This window comes from Thamnophis elegans, chromosome 12 (assembly GCF_009769535.1).
Source record: "Thamnophis elegans isolate rThaEle1 chromosome 12, rThaEle1.pri, whole genome shotgun sequence".
NCBI classification, from domain to species: Eukaryota; Metazoa; Chordata; class Lepidosauria; order Squamata; family Colubridae; genus Thamnophis; species Thamnophis elegans.
The window spans coordinates 3,458,903-3,483,294 of NC_045552.1; the positions used below are offsets into that span (position 1 = coordinate 3,458,903).

Sequence of the window (24,392 nt, forward strand, 5' to 3'; positions counted from 1 at the left end):
AGCATTGTATCTTAACCTTAAGAACTGTGAACTTCAACTCTCACAGCACCTGGCTGTGGGGAATTCTGGGAGTTGAAGTCCACACCTCTTAAAATTGCCAAGGGTGAGAAACACTGAATTTGAGCATTTTCAACACAGTGCAGAGGTATAACCACCAGAGGGTAGCATCGTAACGGCCAGACCAGCAATGAGCTATTTCCAATTGGAGTTTTGCCCTCTTCAGGCTAAAATCCTTTTTCAGGATAATTGGAGCTGTTCGTGGCTCCTTATTTGGAGCTCAGGATTAAAGAGATCCAGCTCCTTGAAGAATCATGTAATTCTGGGAAAATTGGAAAGAAACCACCAGCTGCAAGATGGATAGATTTTATTATAGAAGAAGGACTCACTGAGCCTAATGCTGGGAAAGATGGAGGGCAAAAGAAGAAGAAGGGGACGACAGAGAAGGAGGTGGCTGGATGGAGTCACCGAAGCAGTCAGCATGAGCTTCAATGGACTTCAGAGGATGGTAGTGGACAGGAAGGCCTGGAGGAACATTGTCCATGGGGTCACGATGGGTCGGAAACGACTTCGCAACTAACAACAGAAACATAGCGGAAGTGAATGAACCCTGAAAGACCAAGCCGAGAATAAATCTTCTTGCAGAAAATCTATCTGTGTTGGTGTTCTCCAACTTTGGCAACTTTAAGACTTGTGGACTTCAACTCCCAGAATTCCTGCTTGCTGAGGAATTCTGGGAGTCTACAAATCCTAATGTTGCCAAGTTTGGAGACTCCTAATCTATGTGTCTATGTGGACGTGGTGGCTAAGATGCTGAGCTTGTTGATCAGAAAGGTCGGCGGTTCGAATCCCTAGCGCCGTGTAATGGAGTGAGCTCCTGTGACTCGTCCCAGCTTCTGCCAACCTAGCAGTTCGAAAGCACGTAAAAAATGCAAGTAGAAAAATAGGGACCCCCTTTGGTGGGAAGGTAACAGCGTTCCGAGCACCTTTAGCGTTTAGTCATGCTGGCCACATGACCACGGAGACGTCTTCAGACAGCGCCAGCTCTTTGGCTTTGAAACGGAGATGAGCACTGCCCCCTAGTGTCGGGGAACCATATACGCGAGGGGAACCTTTACCTTTTTAATCTATGCGGTCACTAAATGTTGACTTCAACTGGATGGCACCTTGTCAACCAATTAATCAACCAATCAACCTGGGTTTGGGCCCATTTCTTTTCCTTCAACTGAAGGAGGATTGGCATTTGTGTCTTAGCTACCATGTTGGGTTTTGCCCTTACCTTTGACTGAAACAGAGATTTATCTATCGCGAGTTTCCCCATTTCCGTATTCTGTATGTATTCACTTTCTCTCCTATTCATTTTCAGTTTCCTACTCATCTTACTTCCCCATGGACAGTCCGAGAAACAGAAAAGCCCCATTTAAGGCTGATTGGGAAAGAGTTCAACCCCAATTAAGAGGAATGTGTCTGGGGAGACGGGAGTTCCCCCGTGCTAAATGGACTTCCTTGTTTCTCTGTGACTTGCTCGGCTTCATTCAACAATGGTTCTAGGAAGCATTCTTGAATGTGCCCATTGATGGTGGTTTTGCCTGGTAAGGAGGGGGAGGGAGGACAAGGGATTATCCCTCCCCTTCCAATACAAATTGCATTGGTTTTTAAGAACAAACAAGGCTTCCTCGTTCAGCTACCAATGGAGACGTTGGGAGACCCTCGAGGCTAAACTGCAGGTGCTGAACGATTGAGGGAACTGGGTTTGGCTAGTCTGGTGAAAAGAAGGACCAGGGGAGACGTGATAGCAGGGTTCCAATATTTGAGGGGCTGCCACAAAGAAGTCAACTTATTCTCCAAAGCACCTGAGGGAAGGACAAGAAGCAATGGGTGGAAACTAATCTAGGAGAATTAAAGAGAAACTCCCTGAAAGTTAGAACAATGAATTCTTGGGATGACTTGCCTCCAGAAGATGTGAGTCCTCCAAAAGTGGAGGTGTTTAAGAAGAGATTGGGCAGCTACTTGTCTGGAATGGTGTAGGGTCTCATGCTTGAGCAGAGGGTTGGACTAGAAGACCTCCAAGGTTCCCTCCAACTCTTCACTGCCCCAGTATCTTCACAGACATGTGACCAAAATCCAGTTGTTTGGCAACTGATATTTATGAAGGCAGTGGGGGAAATTCAATTTTTGTTACTACCAGTTCTGTGGGAGTGGCTTGGTGGGCGTGGTGTGGTTTGGTGGGCGTGGCAGGGGAAGGATACTGCAAAATCCCCATTCCCATCCCACTCTGGGGCCAGCCAGAAGGTGGCATTTGCTGGTTCTCCTAACTACTCAAAATTTCCACTACCGGTTCTCCAGAACCTGTCAGAACCTGCTGAATTTTACCCCTAATTCCGGGGTCATGTGATTGCCATGTACAACATTCCCAGCTGCCTTCCGATAAGGAAAATACAATACAATACAATAGCAGAGTTGGAAGGGACCTTGGAGGTCTTCTAGTCCAAACCCTCTGCCTAGGCAGGAAACCTATACCGTTCCAGACAAATGGCTATCCAATATCTTCTTAAAGACTTCCAGTGTTGGGGCATTCACAACTTCTGAAGGCAACTTCTGTTCCACTGATTAATTGTTCTCACTGTCAGGAAATTTATCCTCAGTTCTAAGTTGCTTCTCTCCTTGATTAGTTTCCACCCATTGCTTCTTGTTCCAAAATGATTGAGAGAAGCCAGATTTATTCATGATTCACTGAACTGCAGTGACTCGCTTAACAAACATGGCAAAAAAAACAAAAACCTCTTGTAAAATTGGACGTGACTCATTTAACAAACTCTCTTGCTTGGGAATTTTATTATGCCCCGATTGTGGCCATAACCCGAGGACTACCCGTTCCATGTTTCCAGCCCTCTTTTTTTCCATAACTTCCTTTCCCCCTCAGAAATTAAAATTTCAGGACCATATTATCGCATCTGTTTTATATATATATATATTTTAAAAGAAAGTTTTTATTTATAAGCAAAATATACCACAGAGCATTCTCTAAAAAAAACAGACCTGAGTGGAAAAATGCGTTTTTACAAAAGTAATGAGTGGGGGGGGGGGAAAAAAAACATTTCATGTACAGCATTTTTTTTTCTTTAAAAAGTATATACATTTATATATTTATTTATTTATATATATATATTTAAAAAATCATGAATAAGAATCTAAAAGAAAATAATTCACTGGGCTGTGTGCACTTCAGCTCGATAGACTGTAATCTTAACACAGAAGTCTTCAAACTTGGCAACTTTTAAGACTTGTGGATTTCAACTCCCAGAATTCTCCAGCCAGCATAGCTGGCTGGAGAATTCTGGGAGTTGAAGTCCACAAGTCTTAAAAGTTGCCAAGTTTGGGGATTCCTGTCTTAATGTAATAGCAGATAAAGTCAAATAACATAACAGGTGTAAGGAATGTCAGAAGGGAAAGGAGGTGTGTTGCGTGTAAAAAAAAGGGGGGCGGGCTTTAGACCTGCTGGCTGGGGCATTCTGGGATTTGAAGTCCACAGGTTTTTAAATGGCGACGGTCGGACAGCCCTGCTTTTAAGATCAGCAGTAACGCCTCCTTTTCTCCAATCTGGCCATTCCTTACAGACCCCGAAAAGAAGACGAGAGATTGCAGCAACCCATACTGGCAAGTAGAGTGGAAAATATGATTTTGCAGCTGGAATGAAGTCCCTGGAAATAGGATTCGGCGGCAAGGGGGAAAGTTGGCATTGCACAATTCTATCGGCTTGTCCCAAGATGAAGCACGACATGGGAGCAAGGCTGCCAAGAGTCACTTTGAAAAATGCATCTGCTGAGTAACATAAAATTGGAGAGTGGGATGCCAATCCCCCCCCCTCTTCTTTTTTTTTTTGCAACCCCTCTGCCAGACTGCACCCCCCTTTTTATTATTATTTTCGAAGCTGTGAGACTGGAATTGCTGTAACTAAAATCAGGGCTGGGCCGACCCAGCTGTGTTTGCGGGAAACCTTCACTCGGTGACTACGTTAACCACTTTTTTCTAAGTTCCTATATACATTTGGTTAGTTTCTGTTTCAAAAGGCTTGGGGGGGGTTGCAAACCACCCACCACAACCTGAAGTACAAACTAACTAGATTAGAATATGGGCCAAAAATGATGCTCTCTCCAGATGTGGCCAGAAATCAGCAGTCCGAAGATACGGTGGCTTTCCTCACAACGGGGATTAAAAAAAACACCGCCACCCATTGTGGGGCAGGATTTCTCAGCCTTGGCACCTACAAAATGCGTGGACTTCAACTCCCAGAATCCCCCAGCCCAGCATGCTAAGGGAGCTTTAAAACTTGTCGATTTCAACTCCCAGAATTCCACCAGTCAGTCAATTCTGGCTTGTGGATTCTGGGAGCTGACATTCACAGTCCTTGGAGTTGCCAAGATTGAGAAATATCGCTTCGTATGACCGTCGGTGAGATGAAAACTGTCCAGGTGAGGTTATCCCCACTGCCAAGGATCGGGCAGATTTTTTCCTAGGACATCAAAACGGGCGATGGAGAACTGGCGCTGGTGGTTATTTCCATCTTCCTGCAGCTGTTGAAGGTGGAGGCTTTTTCAGGAAGAAACTGAGATTGGGGGTTTTCCTTTGGGGGGGGCATTTCCTAGTCGATGCAGGTGGGTAGGTCTCTCATTTCTGCAAAGACCTTGCAAAACAAAAACACAAGAAAGAAAGGGAAAAAACCTCCTTCCCTCTTGCAAAAAGAGAAGGACGAAAGGTTAAGCATCCATTTTTTAACCGTTTTTTAAGTCCTCATCTGGATAGGCACTGGAGGTGTTTAAGAAGAGATTGGGACCACCCTTTGTCTGAACCCGCTATAGAGTTCCCTGCCCGAGCAGGCGGTTGGGCTAGAAGACCTCCAAGGTCCTTTCCAACTCTGTTCTCTTCTGTTTTTTGTCTTTGTAGAATCCTTGGTCTCCCCAGAGATCATCTTTTGCACTGTTCAGCTATGGCTAAAATTAAAACGCTAGTCCGTCTTCCCAAGACTTGGTCTTCTCAAGAATCCCGTAAGCTCTGGAGGTAATCCTGAAGTGGTAGAACAGTCCGAATTTTCTTCTTGGGATGCGGTTCAGGAGCCAGGTGTGGGGGGGGGGGAGAGGGGCAGAAAAGTTTCTTGAGAAGCACCTGGGATAGAAAAGTCCATCGGATTAAAAAAAAAAAATCACATTTATTTTTGGATTCCAGGCCTGCCGCACTTTCTACTGTGGGAAAATGGGGAGTTGGGTGATGTGTAGCCATAACAACATTCTTTCTCAGAAAGTCAAGGTCGTCTTTGGTCCCTGCACCTGGCTGGATGTGGATGGGAGGAATCTGTCTTCGTGGCAGTGAAAGATTGGACCGCGGGGTGGACTTGTGGGTGTGGGTGGCAGGATCTAGAACTTTGGGAAAACCTAGAAGCTTTCAGATTCAGGTTTTCCCAGATGTGCCAGCATGACATCTCTAATGAAGTGGAACTTTGAAGAAACTCAACCCTCAGAGTTTTATTTCATGGGGGTGGGGTGTTTTGCAACCCTGACACAGGTTTAGAGCAGGGGTCTCCAACCTTGGCAGGCTTCAAATTGCCAAGGTTGGACACATCTGGTTTAGTGTGAATGTCTGTTTCATTTGTCCTTGGTGTCAAGTCAAGGGCGATGAGTAGAAAATCGCGTCAGTGAAAACAGCTGGAAATAAAACCAGGAAGGGGGTTAGAAACTGGAGGGAGTAAGCTATAAAGTACAGGTAGTCCTTAACTTACAACAATTTGCTTAGTGGCCGTTGGAAGTTACAACGGCACCGAAAAATGTGATGGATGACTCCTTTTCATACTTATCACCGTGGCGGCCTCCCTGAGGCAGAAGAACAGCTGGAGCCTGTTCCCAGTGTCTGCATGAGCAGAGTTGCCGGACGAAGGGAAGAGCTAAAGAACAGGGGTCGACTTGGGAGTAAGGCCAGATGGTGAATGGCCCCTCCCAGAGGGAATAAAAGAGGAGCGAAAGGGGAGTGGAGTTTGCAGGAGACCATTAGTTCGCTTCATTGGTTCGTGACTCTCCGAGACTCCTTGCCAAGTTTTGCCTGTCAGCTCTCCAAGCCAGATAAGGTCTGTGACTGTAAATCCTCCCAAGCCAGATAAGGTCTGTGACCGTAAATCCTCCCTTGAAAGACTTTGCTGGAGGTGAAGGAGCAGAATTCACAACAAATTAGTAAAAGGGTTTTTTTTGGGGGGGACAAGGAGTTTGCTTCAGGCTCTTGGGAAGCCTCGGTCAGAACAAGTGACTGGAGCAGGTAAGGAAGACCTCAATTTGGGACAGAGGTCAGCGGGATCAGGAGAGGGTGATTCCTCGCGGGAAGGATGGCTGTGGGTCTCAAGCGTTTTGTCTTTGGAAGCCCCCTCTTGGGGGGGCAGAGAGGTGAGGGTCACCAGCAGAGTGCCTTGCAACATCTACATAAACACCCAGCACAGGGGGGTCTGCAGATCTTCCCTTTTTAGGCCCCTTCCTCAGTGGCCGCACAGCTGAGGGGCTCAGTCAAGAGCCGGCTGTTCTCGAGGGGGGTGGGACACATCACGTAGCGGCCTGCAGCCTGCGGGGGGTGGATCTCGGCGGACGTCACCATGGCCTTCAGGTGCTGGCTCTCCTTGGCCAGGGCTTCCTCGGGGCCCAGGCCTCCCACCGCGCCCAGCTCTGCCTCGGCGGGGGCGACCCCGTCGTCCATGTTGACGTAGAGGATCTCCTCGGGATCTTTAGGGGGTGGGAGGGACTTGAGGGTCTTCTCCAGCTCCTGGGACAGGATTTCGAACGTGGGACGGTCGCGGGGGTTCAGCGCCCAGCAGCTCGTCATCAGCTCATACCTGGGGGAGGGAGGGGGGAGAGTAACAAGAAGACGGAGAAGTTATTTAGCAATAGCAATAGCAGTTCGACTTATATACCGCTTCATAGGGCTTTCAGCCCTCTCTAAGCGGTTTACAGAGTCAGCATATCGCCCCCACAGTCTGGGTCCTCATTTCAGCCACCTCGGAAGGATGGAAGGCTGAGTCAACCTTGAGCCGGTGAGATTAGAACCGCTGAGCTGCAGATAACAGTCAGCTGAAGTGGCCTGCAGTACTGCACCCTAACCACTGCGCCACCTCTTATTTCTGGAGAATAGATTCCCCCCTGGGAATTCTACAGCAGGGGGTCGCCAATCTGGGCAACTTTAAAACTGGTGGGCTTCAATGCCCAGAATTCCCCAAACAGTGTGCTAGAAAGAAGTGAGGTTTATGAAGAGAGAGCAAACAATCCCTTCTAACGTTGATGATGTTAGCTAGTTGGGTCATGAAACGTCTGCATGAAAACAACCAAATTCAGAGAGCAACAAGGAACCACAGTATTTCTCCTTCTCCATCACCATCTCCTCTTCCTCCTCCTCCATTCCTCTTCCTCCTCCTTCACCACCATCACCCTTCTAGCACTGGTCATGTTATCTAGTTTGGTAATAAAAAAAGTTCAGAGAGCATCAAGGATCCACAGTATTTCTCCTCCTCCATCTCCTCCTCCATCTCCTCCATCTCCATCTATCTCCATCTCCATCTCCTCCTCCATCTCCTCCTCCATCTCAATCTCCATCTATCTCCATCTATCTCCATCTCCTCCTCCTCCTCCATCTCCTCCTCCATCTCCATCTCCTCCATCTCCATCTATCTCCATCTCCATCTCCTCCTCCATCTCCTCCTCCATCTCCATCTCCTCCATCTCCATCTATCTCCATCTCCATCTCCTCCTCCATCTCCTCCTCCATCTCAATCTCCATCTATCTCCATCTCCATCTCCATCTCCTCCTCCTCCTCCATCTCCTCCTCCATCTCCATCTCCTCCATCTCCATCTATCTCCATCTCCATCTCCTCCTCCATCTCCTCCTCCATCTCAATCTCCATCTATCTCCATCTCCATCTCCATCTCCTCCTCCTCCTCCATCTCCTCCATCTCCATCTATCTCCATCTCCATCTCCTCCTCCTCCATCTCCTCCATCTCCATCTCCATCTCTTCCTCCTCCTCCATCTCCTCCTCCTCCTCCATCTCCTCCTCCTCCTCCATCTCCATCTCCTCCTCCTCCATCTCCTCCATCTCCATCTCCTCCATCTCCATCTCCTCCTCCTCCTCCATCTCCTCCTCCATCTCCATCTCCATCTCCTCCATCTCCATCTCCTCCATCTCCATCTCCTCCTCCTCCTCCATCTCCATCTCCTCCATCTCCATCTCCTCCTCCTCCATCTCCTTCCCCTCCTCCTCTTCCTCCTCCTCCTCCTCCTTCATCTCCTCCTCCTCCTCCATCTCCATCTCCTCCTCCTCCATCTCCTCCATCTCCATCTCCTCCATCTCCATCTCCTCCTCCTCCTCCATCTCCTCCTCCATCTCCATCTCCTCCATCTCCATCTCCTCCATCTCCATCTCCTCCTCCTCCTCCATCTCCATCTCCTCCATCTCCATCTCCTCCTCCTCCATCCACTTCTCCATCTCCTTCTCCTTCTCCTCCTCCTCCTCCTCCATCTCCTCCATCTCCATCTCCTCCATCTCCATCTCCTTCTCCATCCACTTCTCCATCTCCATCTCCTCCTTATACACCTCATCTTCCCCCTTCCCCCTCTCTCCTCCATCTCCATCTCCTCCTCCTCCTCCATCTCCTCCTCCATCTCCATCTCCATCTCCTCCTCCTCCATCTCCATCTCCATCATCATCATCTCCTCCTCCTCCTCCTCCTCCTCCTCCTCCTCCTCCTCCTCCTCTACCACCACCCTATCACTTCTAGTACTGGTGATTGTACCTACTTTGTAATGAAATGGCTGCAGGAAAATAACCAGAGAGCACCCAGGATCCACAGTATTTCTCCTCCTCCTCCCTACTCCTTTCTTCTTCCTCTTCCTCCTCCCCCACCACCACCCCACTCCCTTCTAGCACTGATGATGTTACCTAGTTTGGTCACAAAACGCCTGCAGGAAAATAACCCAGTTGGAAGAGCACCCCAGACCCCTGCAAATATTCTTCTTCCCCTCGACACCCCCATTTTGGCTTCGTCCCTTCCTCTCACCCCAACTGTATCCCTTCTCCTCTGGTTCCTTCCCAAAGTTTCTGGGAGTAGAACACCTAACTTAGGTGGAAGTCGGTATCCTTTGGCAAGCGCAGAGGTTGTGCCAAACCTATTCAGGGTAGGGAAACGGGAAGGCCTGTATTTCCCTGACAACACGAGAAACCGAGGCAGAGACACTTACAGGCTATCCAGACAGTCGATCGGCTGCTTGAGTCGGTTGCCTTGACGTAGGTAGTCGTAAATTTCACTGTTTTCCACCCCGGGATAAGGCGTCTGGCCTCGGGTGGCGATTTCCCACATGGTGACTCCAAAGGACCACTGCGGGGCAGAGATTAGAAGAAAGGAGATAAGGGAGGCAGAAGAAATCTGTAATCCAGATGGGGTCCAGATGCTCCCAGTTTGGAAAGATTGGGAGCTGGTTTCCAGAGAGAACAAAAAGTTAGCCCGGTTTATTGGCTGGGAAGTTAGCCAAAGAAATGATCAAGCTGGAAGGGTCCTTGGAGGTCTTCTAGTCCAACCTTCTGCTCAAGCATGAGACCCTACACCATTCCAGGCAAGTAGCTGCCCAATCTCTTCTTAAACACCTCCAGTTTTGAAGGACTCACAACTTCTGGAGGCAAGTCATTCCACCGATTCATTGTTCTAACTTTCAGGGAACTTCTCTTTAATTCTCCTTGATTAATTTCCATCCATTATTCCTTGCCTGGCCTTCAGGTGCTTTGGAGAATAAGCTGGCCCTGCTGTGCTCCGCCAGCGGCCTGTGGAGCTGGCGGCAGAGTCGGACAGTGAGGAGGTTTGGGAGGAACAAGGTCTAGTCCTGGAGTTTTGGGAAGGCTTGGACGAGACTCTGTATCGGAGGCAGAGAGGGGAACAGGGCTATCTGGGAGTTATGTGCTGCCCAGAGTCTGATGTCAGCGAGGCAGAAGAACAGTGTGAGCCTGTTCCCAGTGCACACATGCGCAGAGCTGCCAGAAGGCAAGAACAGTTAAGACAAAAGGGATGACTCGGGAGGGTTCCACCACAAAACCGCGCTCGATTAAACCGCGCCCGACTAAACTGCGTCGCTGACGTCATCAACAGGGCGACAACAGCACGGAGACAGAAGCATGCTGAAAACCTAAACCTAAAATTAACACCTAAACCTAAATCCCCTAAATCTAATCCTAAACCTAACCCTAACCCTTAACCTAACCCTAAACCTAACCCTAACCCTAACCTTAAGTTGAATCGTCTTGCTTTCAAAGCGCTATTTAAAGCGCCCTTCTTTCTCCGCGCTGGCTGTTGTCGCCCTGTTGATGACGTCAGTGACGCGGTTTAATCGGGCGCGGCTTAGTCGAGCGTGGTTTTGACGGGTCACGCTCGGGAGTAAGGCAATTGACCCCTCCCATAGGACATAAAGGAGGAGCAAAGGCACGTGAGCCTTTACAGGAAGCAACTTTGTTCGTTCTGGTCTGTTTAAATTCTGAAGCTCCGTTTTGACTCTGTGCTCCGTGTGGCTTTGCAAAGCTAATTGCCAGTTAGGTCTTTGGCAGTGCTTCAAGGGAGATAAAGGTGGGTGCTTATCAGCCTTATCCTGAAAGACTTTGGCAGACTTCTGTCGGACTCTTTACAAACTATTTGTGACTCATTATGGGCTGTGAATGAACATAATTCGCAGCCGTTGAAATTTTAAAAAAGGGGTTTGGGGACTAAGCGTGTGCTTTTCACTGACTCAGGAAGCCTAGACCAGAACAGACACCTCCCCACACACATTCATTGTGGCAGTCCCTCAAATATTGGAACACCGCTACCATGCCACCCCTAGTCCTTTGTTTTTACTAGATTAGCCAAACCGAACCGGCCAGTTCAGATATTTATTTTATTTAGAGTACGGCATTAAGATAAAGGGACAGCAGCAGTAAAGATGCATGGAAAGAATGCACGATAATACGATACACCAAAGATGGAGATGTGTGGAAAAGGGAGCCTCACCACGTCGCTCTTGGTGGTGTAAACACGATCGGCCAGGCTCTCGATGGCAATCCACTTCACCGGCATCTTGGAGATACGGCCTTGGCGGTAATAATCGCCGTTGTAGATTTTCTTGGAGAGGCCGAAATCGGCCACGCAGGCAGTCATGCTTTCGTTAAGCCTGCAGAGGGAAATGCGAAGGGCTCTTGAAGGAGAGGCTTTGAGGGGTGAAGATAAGGGGGAACCGTGTAATGGGCGGAAGGAATAAACCTTGAGGGACAGGGAGGGGAGCAAAGAACCAAGAGAAGGCTCAGATAAAGGAAACTTGAGCCCAGGGCAGAAACGTAATCTGAGGAAGCGTCTCAGATGTTATCATGAAGATAAAGGGAGGAAACACACATTCAGACTTACAAGATCCTGAGCCAGATTAGTCTAAGCTAGAAACCAGGGGACTGGGAGTTCTAGTCCCACCTTAGCCATGAAAGCCAGCTGGTTGACCTTGAGCCAATCACCAGGAGACTGGGAGTTCTGGTCCTGCCTTAGGCAAAACAGTGGACTGGGCGACTTTGGGCCTAGACCAGATGCTGAGAGTTCTAGTCCCATCTTAGCACGAAAGCCAATTGGGTGATTTTAGGATAATCACCAGGAGATGTGAGTTCTAGGCATGCTTAACCATGAAAGCCAGATAGGGAAATTCCTTCTCTCTTAGCCCACAGGGTTGGGGGTTTTTTTTGGGGGGGGGATAGGAAGGAGTATATGACTTGAGTTTTTTACAAAAATAATAAAGGCAAGATTAAAATAAAGAAAGAAAAGAAAATAAGTTATAATAAAAATAGTATTTACATCACCACGAAGGCTGACAAAGAGCAACATTACTACTGAATTCTTAAATCAAGAGATTGGGAACCTCTGTATATCCTCCAACAAATGAAATCATCGTGCACCTCAGGCCAAAAAGCTTCTGGACTTCAACTCCCAGAATTCTCAGCAAAGGCTGGGAAAGTTTGAGAACTGAGATCTCCAAATTTGGATGGCGCTAAAATGCAGAACACTGAACTGGATCCTGATGGGGCCTCATTGCTGATCTCTGTGTCACGCCTGCAGCCATCTTTTCTGTCGGATCTTCGGCCTGCCAGACTACCTATTATTCTGCTATGCCTTTTCTATGGTGGGAAAATGGGAGGGAGGGATTGTAAGGAGTGAGATGCTATGTAGCCATAACAACATTCTTTCTAGAAAGCCAAGGTCATCCTTTGTCTCTGCACCTGACCGGAACTGGATGGGTGGAAGCTGCCAGCATGGTAGTGGATGATTGGACCATGGGATGGACTTGTGGGTGAGGGGCAGGGGTGGGTTCCTGCCAGTTCTAACTTCTTCTATAGAAGAGGTTCCACAAATCTACAGTGACGTTTAGAACCGGTTCCAGCTCCCTCCCCCCCGCCTGTCCGCACATCATCAAGATGAAGAGCCAGAGGAGGAATTCTGGGAGTTGAAGTCCACAAGTCTTAAAGCTGTCAAGTTTGAACACCCCTGGGGTTTTTTTTGTTTCCTAAAGGGTCAGGGGTGCAAGGGTCTTCTAAGTTGGCAGCTTTAAGACTCGCGTGCTTCAAATGCCAGAGTTTCTGAGCCAACATTTTGGTTGCTAAGCAAGAGCGTTGTTAAGTGAGTTTCACCACATTTTATAAGTTGGCCATGCCCACCCAGTCATATGACTGCCAAGCCACTCCCACTTGGTCACATGGCTGGCAAGCCACTCCCACAAAGCAGGCCACACCTACAGAAGAGGTTCTAACAATTTTTGAACCCACCATCTTGAACTTTCAACTGCGTGGGGAAAACCGGGAAGCTTTTAGATTCGGGTTTCTCCAGATGTGCCAACATGGCTCTCTTCATAAATTGGAACTTTGAGGAATCCTTTGCCTTGGACTCTGATTTAATTTTGGATGCTGTTTGGAACCCTGACACTCTGCTTCTAAATCCCCCTTTTTTAGGGTTTTCCACCTGTACACACTCACATGCAGTTGCGAGCCGCCAGGTCCCGATGAATGAAGTTCTTGCTACTGAGGTACTCCATGCCACTTGCAATGTCCACCATGAACTTGACCAACGTCTGGGTGGGCAAGTACTGTGAAGGAAGAAGAGCCCAATCAGAGAAGTATCTATGGAGATTCTCCGTCACCCATTTCTCATCCAAGAAACGTCTTCAGCTCTGGCTGAAGAATTCCATTCTTCACCATCCAGTCAGATCTGGAGAAGCTTCTTGGATGAGAAGCGAAATACCTTCAAAGAAAAAGCAGAAAGTCCAGTTTTGCCTCTTGAAAAAAAAAAGCACCTTTGGGACAATCGGAGGAGACATCAACAAGGACTATGATCTCATCTGGGATTTAGCCGCCTTTGGAATGGACTCAGATGAACAGATTAACAGAGTTGGAAGGGGCCTTGTAGGTCATCTAGTCCAACCCCTCACCCAAGCAGGAGACCGTACACCATTCCTGACAAATGGCAGTCCAGTCTCTTCTTGAAAGTCTGAAGTGATGAAGCTCCCACAACTTCCGAAGGCAACTTCCGTTCCATGGGTTGATTGTTTTCACTGTAGGAAAATTCCTCCTTATTTCTTGTTCAGTTTCCATCCATTATTCCTTGTTTGGCCTTCGGGTGCCTTGGGGAATAGTTTAACCCCCTTCCTCTCTGTGGCAGCCCCTCAAATATTGGAAGGCTGCTATCCTGTCTCCCCTGGTCCTTCTCTTCACTAGACTAGCCATGCCCAGTTCCTGCAACCGTTCTTCATATGTTTTAGCCTCCAGTCCCCTGATCCTCCTTGTTGCTCTTCTCTGCACTCCTTCTAGAGTCTCAACATCTTTTTTATAGCGTGGCGACCAAAACTGGATGTAGTACTCTAGGTGTGGTCTTACTAAGGCTTTATAGAGCAGTGTTTCTCAACCTTGGCAACTTGAAGATGTCTGGACTTCAACTCCCAGAATTCCCCAGCCAGCGAATGCTGGCTGGGGAATTCTGAGAGTTGAAGTCCGGACATCTTCAAGTTGCCAAGGTTGAGAAACACTGTTATAGAGTGGCATTAGCACCACCCTTGATCTTGATTGTATCCCTCTGTTAATCCAATTTAGGACTGCATTGTCTTTTTTCTGGCTGGCGCTGCCCACGGCTGGCTCATATTTAGCTGGTTGTCCACTAAGACAGTCCATTGTTTTAGGGCTAAGAACAGTGGTGGGATTCAAATAATTTAACAACCGGTTCTCTGCCCGAATGACTATCTAGGTAGGTGGGGCTCGGTGGTCATGTGACTGGGTGGGCTTGGCCAACTCAATGTCACTCAGGTTGATGGGCGCTTGGTCTTAGCTGTTGCAATGTAATAAGGGTTAACCGGAGAGGCAGATTCTGTAAGCAGGGCAATCAAAATTAGGCTAGAAACAACACTAGAATGTTTCCTTCCTGCCTTCCTTACAGGATTAGCCCTGTAAAGTGGGAAAAAAACAAAATGGGATTTCTTCCAATAACTGGTTCTCCGAACTACTTAGAAAGTTACCAACCGGTTCTCCCGAATAGGTGCGAACCGGCTGAATCCCACCACTGGCTAAGAATCAATGGTCCTGCAGGATTCCTACTTACCACGGGGCTCTCCCCGAGCCGGGAGTATAGCAGGAAGCTGTGTAGATCTCCATGTTTCATGAAGGGCAGGATCACCACGGGGGATGGATAGCCTTCACTCTCTGTGTTCTGTAGACAGACACCTTCAGGAAAGAGCGAGAGGAGGACAATCGTGAATTCTCTAAAGCGGAGTCAGGGGTGAAATCCAGGGTTCCACCACAAAACCGCGCTCAATGAAACCGCGTAGCTGACGTCATCACAGCGGGACAACAGCGTGGAGAAAAAAGCACACTGTAAACGCTAAACCTAAAATTAACCCCTAAACCTAAACCTAACCCCCCCTAAACCTAACCCTTAACCTAACCCTAAACCTAACCCTAAACCTAACCCTTAACCTAACGCTAAACCTAACCCTAACCCTTAACCTAACCCTAAACCTAACCCTAACCCTTAACCTAACCCTAAACCTAACCCTAACCCTTAACCTAACCCTAAAGCTAACCCTAAACCTAACCCTTACCTTAAGTTGAATCGGCTTGCTTTCAAAATGCTATTTAAAGCGCCCTTCTTTCTCCGCGCTGGCTGTTGTCGCCCTGTTGATGACGTCAGTGACGCGGTTTAATTGGGCGCGGCTTAGTCGAGCGCGGTTTTGACGGGTTACGAAATCCAGCAGATTCTGACCGGTTTTGGAAAGCCGATAGCAGAAATTTTTGAATAGTTTGGAGAACTGGAAAATGCCACCTCTAGCTGGCCCCAGAGTGGGGTGGGAATGGGGATTTTGCAGCATCCTTCCCCTGCCACGCCCACCAAGCCACGCCCACAGAACCGGCAGTAAATAAAAATTGAATTTCACCACTGCGTGGGGTCCTTGGTGCTCTCTGAGCTTGGTTATTATTATTATTTATTTTTTGCAAACGTTTCATTGCCCAAACTAGGTAACATCACTGAGCACTGATGATGTTGCCTATCTGGGCCATGAGACATCTGCAAGAAAACCTCCAAGGTCAGAGAGAAACCAGGGATCCCTCAGCCCCCATTCCTCTTTCTCCTCCCCTCCTTCATCCCTACAAAGCCCCTTTCCTTCTAGCAACTGATGATGTTACCTATCTGGGTCGTGAAACATCTGCAAGAAAACAGACCAGCTCAGAGAGCAGCAAGGACCCCTCATGTCAACCCTGATTCTGAGCTACAAATATTCCCCTTTTATCAGAAGATAGAAAGACTGATCAGGAAGAGAAAGGAAGGGGCTGGCTTCCCTCTTGCTAAACCATGATGCAATTTATTTACTTGCGCTTAGCATGCTGTGTGAGACCAGGTATTGTGGTTCACAAACAGGCAGTGAAGTTGTTCGGCATCACGAATCCCCCCAAAAATAAAATAAATTCGGATGGGAGGTTTTCATGCAACGCTAGATTCGGCGGAGATTCATTGCAAACCCTTTGACAAGTGTTTAAAAGGGTCAGGAGAAAGGACACAGCAGGTCTTCCCTTCCGAATCCAAAGCTGACCTCTGACCCCTCCAGGCCCCATCCCTGCCCCCTCCCTCCTTTGCTTTGCATGGGCTATCCACTTTCAGCATGACCTTTGCCGCAATCTTTTCACCGAGCCTGCAAGAATAACAGAATAACAAGACTTGAAAGGGACCTTGGAGGTCTTCTAGTCCAACCCCCTGCTCAGGCAGGAAACCCTACACCATTTCAGACAAATGTCTGTCCAGTCTTTTCTTAAAGACTTCCAGTGTTGGAGCATTCACAACTTCTGGTGGCAAGCTGTTCCACTGGTTAATTGTTCTCACTGTTGGGAAGTTTCTCCTTATTTCTACGTTGCTTCTCTCCTTGATTAGTTTCCACCCATTGCTTCTTGTCCTGCCCTCAGGTGCTTTGGAAAATAGGTTGTCTCCACTCTTCTTCTAAGGACCTGCTAAGGATGGCAGCCCCTGAGATATTGGAAGACTGCAATCATGTCTCCCCTAGTCCTTCTTTTCATCAAACCACCCATCATCTTAAAGACTCCCAGTGTTGGGGCATTCACAACTTCTGGAGGCAACTTCTGTTCCACTGATTAATTGTTCCAACTTTCAGGAAATTTCTCCTCAGTTCTAAGTTGCTTCTCTCCTTGATTAGTTTCCCCCCATTGCTTCTTGTTCTGCCCTCTGGTGCCTTGGAGAATAGGTTGACTCCCTCTTCTTTGGAGCAACCCCTGAGATATTGGAAGACTTGCTATCATGTCTCCCCTAGTCCTTTCCATTAAACTAGACATACCCGGTTCCTGCAACCGTTCTTCATATGTTTTAGTCTCCAGTCCCCTAATCCTCTTTGTTGCTCTTCTCTGCACTCTTTCCAGGGTCTCCACAACTTTTTAAATATCGTGGCGACCAAAGCTGGATACAAGCGTGGTTTTTCTTACCAAGCCCTAATGTTATTTTGGCTGTGTTCCTCTTTCAACAGGAACCAGAGGGCAGGAAAAAGGGACAGGGAAGAGGAGGAGTGTGGGGGGGGAGGGGGGGAGGACTGAGTGAGAAGGTCCCACTTTGCTGCCTCCCAAACCCCAAAACAAGTCTGAGATGAATTAGTTGAGCATCCGCCCACCCGTCTGTCAGCCCCAGTCAGGATTCCGACAATCTTGCCAACATCTGTTTTCCCAAGTAATGTTCTCCGTTCCCTCTCGCTCACAGCTTCGTCCCCCCCCAGGGGACAATCTGTCCTTTCTGCTTTCCCAGCCCCTTCTCTCCCTCCCCCCCCCACTTCCCCAAAGACCAAGCCCTGTTTCCTTTCTTTTCCATCCTTTCCCCCCCCCGCCCCCAGGCTCTAGCTTAAAAAAAAAACATTTTTTTTTGCCCCAGATGGAACGAGTAAAAGGTGCACTTTGCAGATCTCTCCAGGCTGGGCTGCTCTCCTCATCCCCCCCCACCCCTGCTCCGCCCCATGCCGGAAATTGCAAATCTGCCCACGATTAGATGTCAATCTCAGTCTGGGAATTTACTAAGAGGAAGAAGAAGAGGGGGGGGGGGGAAGGCCTTAGGGAAAGGAGTAGTTAACCTGACACACTCAAGGTGAGTTGGAATTGCTAGAGCAGTATTTCTCAACCTTGGTAAGTTTAAGGCATGAGGTTTTCAGCTCCCAGAATTCCCTAGCCGGCGTGCTTGGACTTCAGCTCCCAGAATTCCCCAGTTAACAAGCATGGATTTCAACTCCCAAAAGAATTCCCTAGCCAGCCTGCTTGGACTGGAGCTTCCCAGCATGCTGGCTTGAGGGATTCTGGGAATAGGATTAGAGTAGAATAGGATAGAATCTGGAAGGGATCTTGGAGGTCTTCTAGCCCAGCCCCAATCCTGAGTTGAAGTCCACACTTCTTAATATTGTTGAAGTTGAGAAACATTTTTTCTATGCTCTTAGCTGTCTTCAGCATTGGTTGGAGCTCAAAGCAATTGTGGTCCAACAATGGATTGGCAGATCATTCTCTTTTTGTGGTTCCGAGATTGGGGGAACCTTGGCCTTGTTGGCCATTCTCTATGGTTGGCTTTCTTGATCATTCTCTATGGTTAATCTTCTTGGCCATTCTCTATGGTTAGCCACGTTGACCACTCTCTATGGTTTGCCTTCTTGACAACTCTCTATGGTTGGCCTCCTTGACTGCTTTCTATGGTTGGCCTTGTTGACCATTCTCTATAGTTAATCTTGTTGATCATTTTTTATTGGTTAGCCCTGTTGATCGCTATTTATGGTTGGCTTTGTTGAGACTATAGAGATTTGGGCTAGAAAGAGGAGACCGTGGATGCTTTTAGATGTCTGCAAAAAATAACTGGGCATAAAAGAAGAGACCGCTCTGTCCCTCACCAATCAACTTCATGACGTTGGGATGGTCAAAGTCCTTCATGCAGACGGCCTCACTGAGGAAGTCCTCCATCTCACTGCGGGTGCATATGGCGACTGCCGAGAGAAGGAAAAAAAATGAATGCTTTGGCAGCATTAATCCTTGCTCAGGGATTTCTGATCCTAAAGCTTGACAGGCATAAGACTTATGTATTTATTGAGCTATATAAAATGTGCGTCTGTGTCTGTGTGTCCCAGCATAACTCTGGAACGCCTGGGCTGCTGAAATGAAAAGGAATGAATTATATCTATAGTGTCAAATCACAGTACTTTTTTTTTATTTTCCATTTTCAAAACATATAATCGCATGTATACTATTACATAGCCAATATCCTATTGTATTAAGTAGTAATTATATCAGTTCCTCTGGTCATCAATGCCCAGAAAGATAAAAACCCATTATTAGCTCTTCTGCTCTCCATACACCTCTTTCTTCTCCCTCTCTCCTACCTCCTTTCTTCCCTCCATCATCCTTTTCTACTCTACTTCCCCTTCCTTTCTCCTTCTCCTCTCTCTTCATTCCACTCCTCCTTATCCTCCTCATCTTCCCCCCTTACCATCTCCTATCCCTCTCTTCCCATCTTTCTTCTCTCCTCTCCCACTCTTCCTCTCATTGGTGTATTTCCGCTTCCATACTACTCTACTTCCCCTTCCTTTCTCCTTCTACTCTCTCCCCTTACCACTCCTCCTTATACACCTCATCTTCCCCCTTCACCCTCTCTCCTATCCCTCTCTTCCTATCTTTCTTCTCTCCTCTACTTCCGACTCTTCTACATCCTGTCTTCCTTCCATCATTTTCTACTCTACTTCCCCTTCCTTTCTCCTTCTACTCTCTCCCCTTACCACTCCTCCTTATACACCTCATCTTCCCCCTTCACCCTCTCTCCTATCCCTCTCTTCCTATCTTTCTTCTCTCCTCTACTTCCGACTCTTCTACATCCTGTCTTCCTTCCATCATTTTCTACTCTACTTCCCCTTCCTTTCTCCTTCTACTCTCTCCCCTTACCACTCCTCCTTATACATCTCATCTTCCCCCTTCCCCCTCTCTCCTATCCCTCTCTTCCTATCTTCTTCTCTCCTCTACTTCCGACTCTTCTACATCCTGTCTTCCTTCCATCATTTTCTACTCTACTTCCCCTTCCTTTCTCCTTCTCCTCTCTCTTCATTCCACTCCTCCTTATCCTCCTTATCTTCCCCCCCTGCCCTCTCTCCTATCCCTCTCTTCCCATCTCTCTTCTCTCCTCTGTTTCCCACTCTTCCTCTCATTGGTGTATTTCAGCTTCTGAGCAAACTCCATTCTATGTTGATGGTATTTATGCTTCCATATCAATATACTTAACATATCTTAGTTTTAAAGAAAAAAATCACAGTACTTTTGACAGCGATAGTGATAGCATTTTGGATTCAAGTTCATGTCCGTGCGTGTCTGTGTGGGTGTGTTCCACAATTATTTTCACTTGACACTATAGATACTGTATAATTCATTCCTTTTCCTGTCTAACAGCATAAATAAATACCTCTTGGTTTTCAAGAGTATCAAAGGGGGGGGGGCAGTCTAATCTCTGTGGGAATGATGTCCAAATGAAGGGAGCCACTTCTTCTGGTTCCCTGCCAGGTGTACCTCTTTAGGAGAGAGGACCCACAATAGGCACACTTAGGACACTTAACACTGAGAAAAGGGAACCTCTGGGCATATGCAGAGTGGTATTCCTTCAGGATAATTGTGCTCTCTCTCTCAGTTCATTGGGGTTGAGGCAGCTCTAACCCTCCCATCAAAAAGTGGAAGAGTAGGTGTAGGAGAAAGGTACGGGAAGAAGGAAGGGGGAGAGGAGGAAGGAGGAAAGTAGAGAAGGGAGGGAGGGAGAAAGGAAAGGGAAAGGAGGATGGAAGGGAGAGAAAAGGAAGGAGAGAGGGTAGGAAGGGAAAGAGGAAGAGCAGGAACAAGGGAGAGGTAAGGGAAGAAAGAAGGGGAAGGAGAGGAGGAAGGAAGAAAGTAGAGAAGGGAGAGAGGGTGGAAAGAAAGAGGTAAGGAGAGGAGGATGGAAGGGAGAGAAAGAGGAGGAGAGAGGGTAGGAAGGGGAAGAGCAGGAGTAGGAGAAAGGTACAGGAAGAAGGAAGGGAAAGGAGAGGAGGAAGGAAGAAAGTAGAGAAGGGAGGGAGGGAGAAAGGAAAGGGAAAGGAAAGGGGGATGGAAGGGAGAGAAATGGAAGGAGAGAGGGTAGGAAGGGAAAGAGGAAGAGCAGGAGCAAGGGACAGATAAGGGAAGAAGGAAGGGGAAGGAGAGGAGGAAGGAAGAAAGTAGAGAAGGGAGAGAGGGTGAAAAGAAAGAGGTAAGGAGAGGAGGATGGAAAGGAGAGAAAGAGGAGGAGAGAGGGTAGGAAGGGGAAGAGCAGGAGTAGGAGAAATGTACGGGAAGAAGGAAGGGGAAGGAGAGGAGAAAGGAGGAAAGTAGAGAAGGGAGGGAGAAAGAAAAGGGAAATAATAGGATGGAAGGGAGAGAGGGTGAAAAGAAAGAGGTAAGGAGAGGAGGATGGAAAGGAGAGAAAGAGGAGGAGAGAGGGTAGGAAGGGGAAGAGCAGGAGTAGGAGAAATGTACGGGAAGAAGGAAGGGGAAGGAGAGGAGAAAGGAGGAAAGTAGAGAAGGGAGGGAGAAAGAAAAGGGAAATAATAGGATGGAAGGGAGAGAGGGTGAAAAGAAAGAGGTAAGGAGAGGAGGATGGAAAGGAGAGAAAGAGGAGGAGAGAGGGTAGGAAGGGAAAAAGGAAGAGCAGGAGCAAGGGAGAGGTAAGGGAAGAAGGAAGGGGAAGGAGAGGAGGAAGGAAGAAAGTAGAGAAGGGAGAGAGGGTGGAAAGAAAGAGGTAAGGAGAGGAGGATGGAAAGGAGAGAAAGAGGAGGAGAGAGGGTAGAAAGGGAAAGAGGAAGAGCAGGAGTAGGAGAAAGGTACAGGAAGAAGGAAGGGAAAGGAGAGGAGGAAGGAAGAAAGTAGAGAAGGGAGGGAGGGAGAAAGGAAAGGGAAAGGATAGGAGGATAGAAGGGAGAGAAAAGGAAGGAGAGAGGGTAGGAAGGGAAAGAGGAAGAGCAGGAGCAAGGGAGAGGTAAGGGAAGAAGGAAGGGGAAGGAGAGGAGGAAGGAAGGAAGTAGAGAAGGGAGAGAGGGTGGAAAGAAAGAGGTAAGGAGAGGAGGATGGAAGGGAGAGAAAGAGGAGGAGAGAGGGTAGGAAGGGAAAGAGGAAGAGCAGGAGTAGGAGAAAGGTACAGGAAGAAGGAAGGGAAAGGAGAGGAGGAAGGAAGAAAGTAGAGAAGGGAGGGAGGGAGAAAGGAAAGGGAAAGGATAGGAGGATAGAAGGGAGAGAAAAGGAAGGAGAGAGGGTAGGAAGGGAAAGAGGAAGAGCAGGAGCAAGGGAGAGGTAAGGGAGGAAGGAAGGGGAAGGAGAGGAGGAAGGAAGAAAGTAGAGAAGGGAGAGAGGGTGGAAAGAAAGAGGTAAGGAGAGGAGGATGGAAAGGAGAGAAAGAGGAGGAAAGAGGGTAGGAAGGGGAAGAGGAAGAGCAGGAGTAGGAGAAAGGTACGGGAAGAAGGAAGGGAAAGGAGAGGAGGAAGGAAGAAAGTAGAGAAGGGAGGGAGGGAGAAAAGAAAGGGAAAATAAGGTGGTGTTACAACAGGAGGAAGGGATGGTAAACAAAGCAACCCAAACTGTATATTATAACCTATTAAATGAAATAATAAATGTATAAGAATGATAAAAAAGGGGGTATTTTTCGCCTTCTTCGTGTCAACTACTTACTCTTCATTGTCTTGACCGCAACTTTAAAGACGGCACCGTCTTGGCTGAGTTGGCCCTCCATCACCGAGCCAAATTCTCCTAGAAAAACAAAAGGCAGAAAAAGACTCTTTGCTGGGCTTCTCTGAGGAGACCCAAACATGGCTGACATCCCTGCCACCTTTAGGATGGCTCTGTGCCACTCGTATTGCCCCCTGCTATAATCGTCAAAGGTTTATTATTATGACGTCTGAGGTAGATTCTCCGTCATCCGGACCATGGTTGCCCCAAAAGTGCTTTTTCTGGAGGCAACTGGGTTTTTCTTGGGAAAGGATGGATTGGGCTTGAAGGGAATGGAAGGATTTTAAGGAATATAAGAAGTGGTGGGTTTCAAAAATTTTTGGAACCTACTCTGTGGGTGTGGCCTCCTTTGTGGGAGTGGCTTGCTGGCCATGTGTTCTCTCTCTCTTTCTCTCTCTCTCTCTCTCTTTCCTTCCTTTTGTCTCTCTGTCCCTTTTTTCTTTTTTTCTTTCATCTCTCTCTCTTTCTTTTTTCTTTTTTCTTTCTTTCTTTCTTCCTTTTTTCTCTTTCTCTGTGTGAGTCTGTCTGTCTGTGTGTGTGTGTGTGTGTGTGTATGTGTGTGTGTCAGTGGTGGGTTTCAAAAATTTTTGGAACCTACTCTGTGGGTGTGGCCTCCTTTGTGGGAGTGGCTTGCTGGCCATGTGACTTGGTGGGAGTGGCTTGCCGGCCATGTGTTTTCTTTCTTTCTTTCTTTCTTTCTTTCTTTCTTTCTCTCTCTCTCTCTCTCTTTCCTTCCTTTTCTCTCTCTCTCTCTCTCTCTTTCCTTCCTTTTGTCTCTCTGTCCCTTTTTTCTTTTTTTCTTTCATTTCTCTCTCTCTCACTCTTTTTCTTTCTTTTTTCTTTTTTCTTTTTTCTTTTTTCTTTTTTCTTTCTTTCTTTCTTTCTTTCTTTCTTTCTTTCTTTCTTCCTTTTTTCTCTTTCTCTGTGTGAGTCTGTCTGTCTGTCTGTGTGTCTGTGTGTGTGTGGCAGTGGTGGGTTTCAAAAATTTTTGGAGCCTCTTCTGTAGGTGTGGCCTGCTTTCCGGGTCCACTGGTGGAACCTCTTCTAACCGGTTCGGTAGATTTGACGAACCGGTTCTACCGAATAGGTGCGAACTGGTAGGAACCCACCTCTGAATATAAGGAATATAAATCCTTCCATTTCCCCACTATCCTGTCAAGAGCTGAAGAAGCTTCTTGGGTCAGAAGCGAAACGTCTTCAAAGAAAAAGAAAAAGCACCTTTGGGGCATTTATTAGGATGAATAAGGTCTTTTTTTTAAAAAAAAAAGATATTACAGGTAATCCTCAACTTAGAACAGTTCATTTAGTAACCATTCCAAGTTACAATAGCACTGAAAAAGTGACTTATGGCTGTTTTTCACACACACCCCACCATGCTCACATAATCTACATATGGATGTTTGACAACCGACTCATATTTATGACGATCGTGGTGTCCAGAAGTCACGCGATCTCGTTCTGACAAGCAAAGTCAATGGGGAAGCCAGACTCACTTAACAACGGTGTGACTAACGGTGGCAAGGAAAGTCGTAAAACGGGGCGAGAACTCACTGAGCAAATGTTTCAATTAGCAAACGTAAATGTTGGGCTCGATTTTGGGCCGTAACTTGAGGACTCCCTGTATGGTGATTGCCCAACTTCGTTCGTCAGATTCTGTGTTTCTTTGAGCCCCGGTGAGATTTTGAGTCCCTTCTTTTCTTTTTTTAAATATACTTTTTTTATTTTCCATTTTCATAACATATAAATCACATGTATACTATTACATAGCCAATATTCTATTGTATTAAGTAGTAATTACATCAGTTCCTCTTGTCATCAAGGCCCAGAAAGATAAAAACCCATTGTTAGCTCTTCTGCTCTCTATACACCTCTTTCTTCTACCTCTCTCCTACCTCCTTTCTTCCCTCCATCATCCTTTTCTGCTCTACCTCCCCTTCCTTTCTCCTTCTCCTCTCTCTTCATTTCACTCCTCCTTATCCTCCTCATCTTCCCCCCTTGCCCTCTCTCTTATCCCTCTCTTCCTATCTTTCTTCTCTCCTCTGTTTCCCAC

At 47.3% G+C, this 24,392-nt stretch overlaps 1 protein-coding gene across 2 annotated transcripts in view; it reads right to left on the reverse strand.

Moving 5' to 3' along the window:
* Nucleotides 1-6,237: 6,237 nt before the first annotated feature.
* The window catches only part of AXL (AXL receptor tyrosine kinase), a 28,226-nt gene continuing 10,071 nt past the window's right edge, over nucleotides 6,238-24,392 (reverse strand). For both annotated transcript variants that reach the window (XM_032228354.1, XM_032228353.1), the window contains exons 6-12: nucleotides 22,286-22,363; nucleotides 18,469-18,561; nucleotides 14,655-14,776; nucleotides 13,043-13,152; nucleotides 11,049-11,208; nucleotides 9,259-9,395; nucleotides 6,238-6,862 (exon numbers count right to left, since the gene is read on the reverse strand). In XM_032228354.1, coding sequence (XP_032084245.1) covers nucleotides 6,499-6,862; nucleotides 9,259-9,395; nucleotides 11,049-11,208; nucleotides 13,043-13,152; nucleotides 14,655-14,776; nucleotides 18,469-18,561; nucleotides 22,286-22,363 — 1,064 coding nt within the window. In that variant the 3' untranslated portion in view covers nucleotides 6,238-6,498. The remainder of the gene's footprint in view (nucleotides 6,863-9,258; nucleotides 9,396-11,048; nucleotides 11,209-13,042; nucleotides 13,153-14,654; nucleotides 14,777-18,468; nucleotides 18,562-22,285; nucleotides 22,364-24,392) is intronic.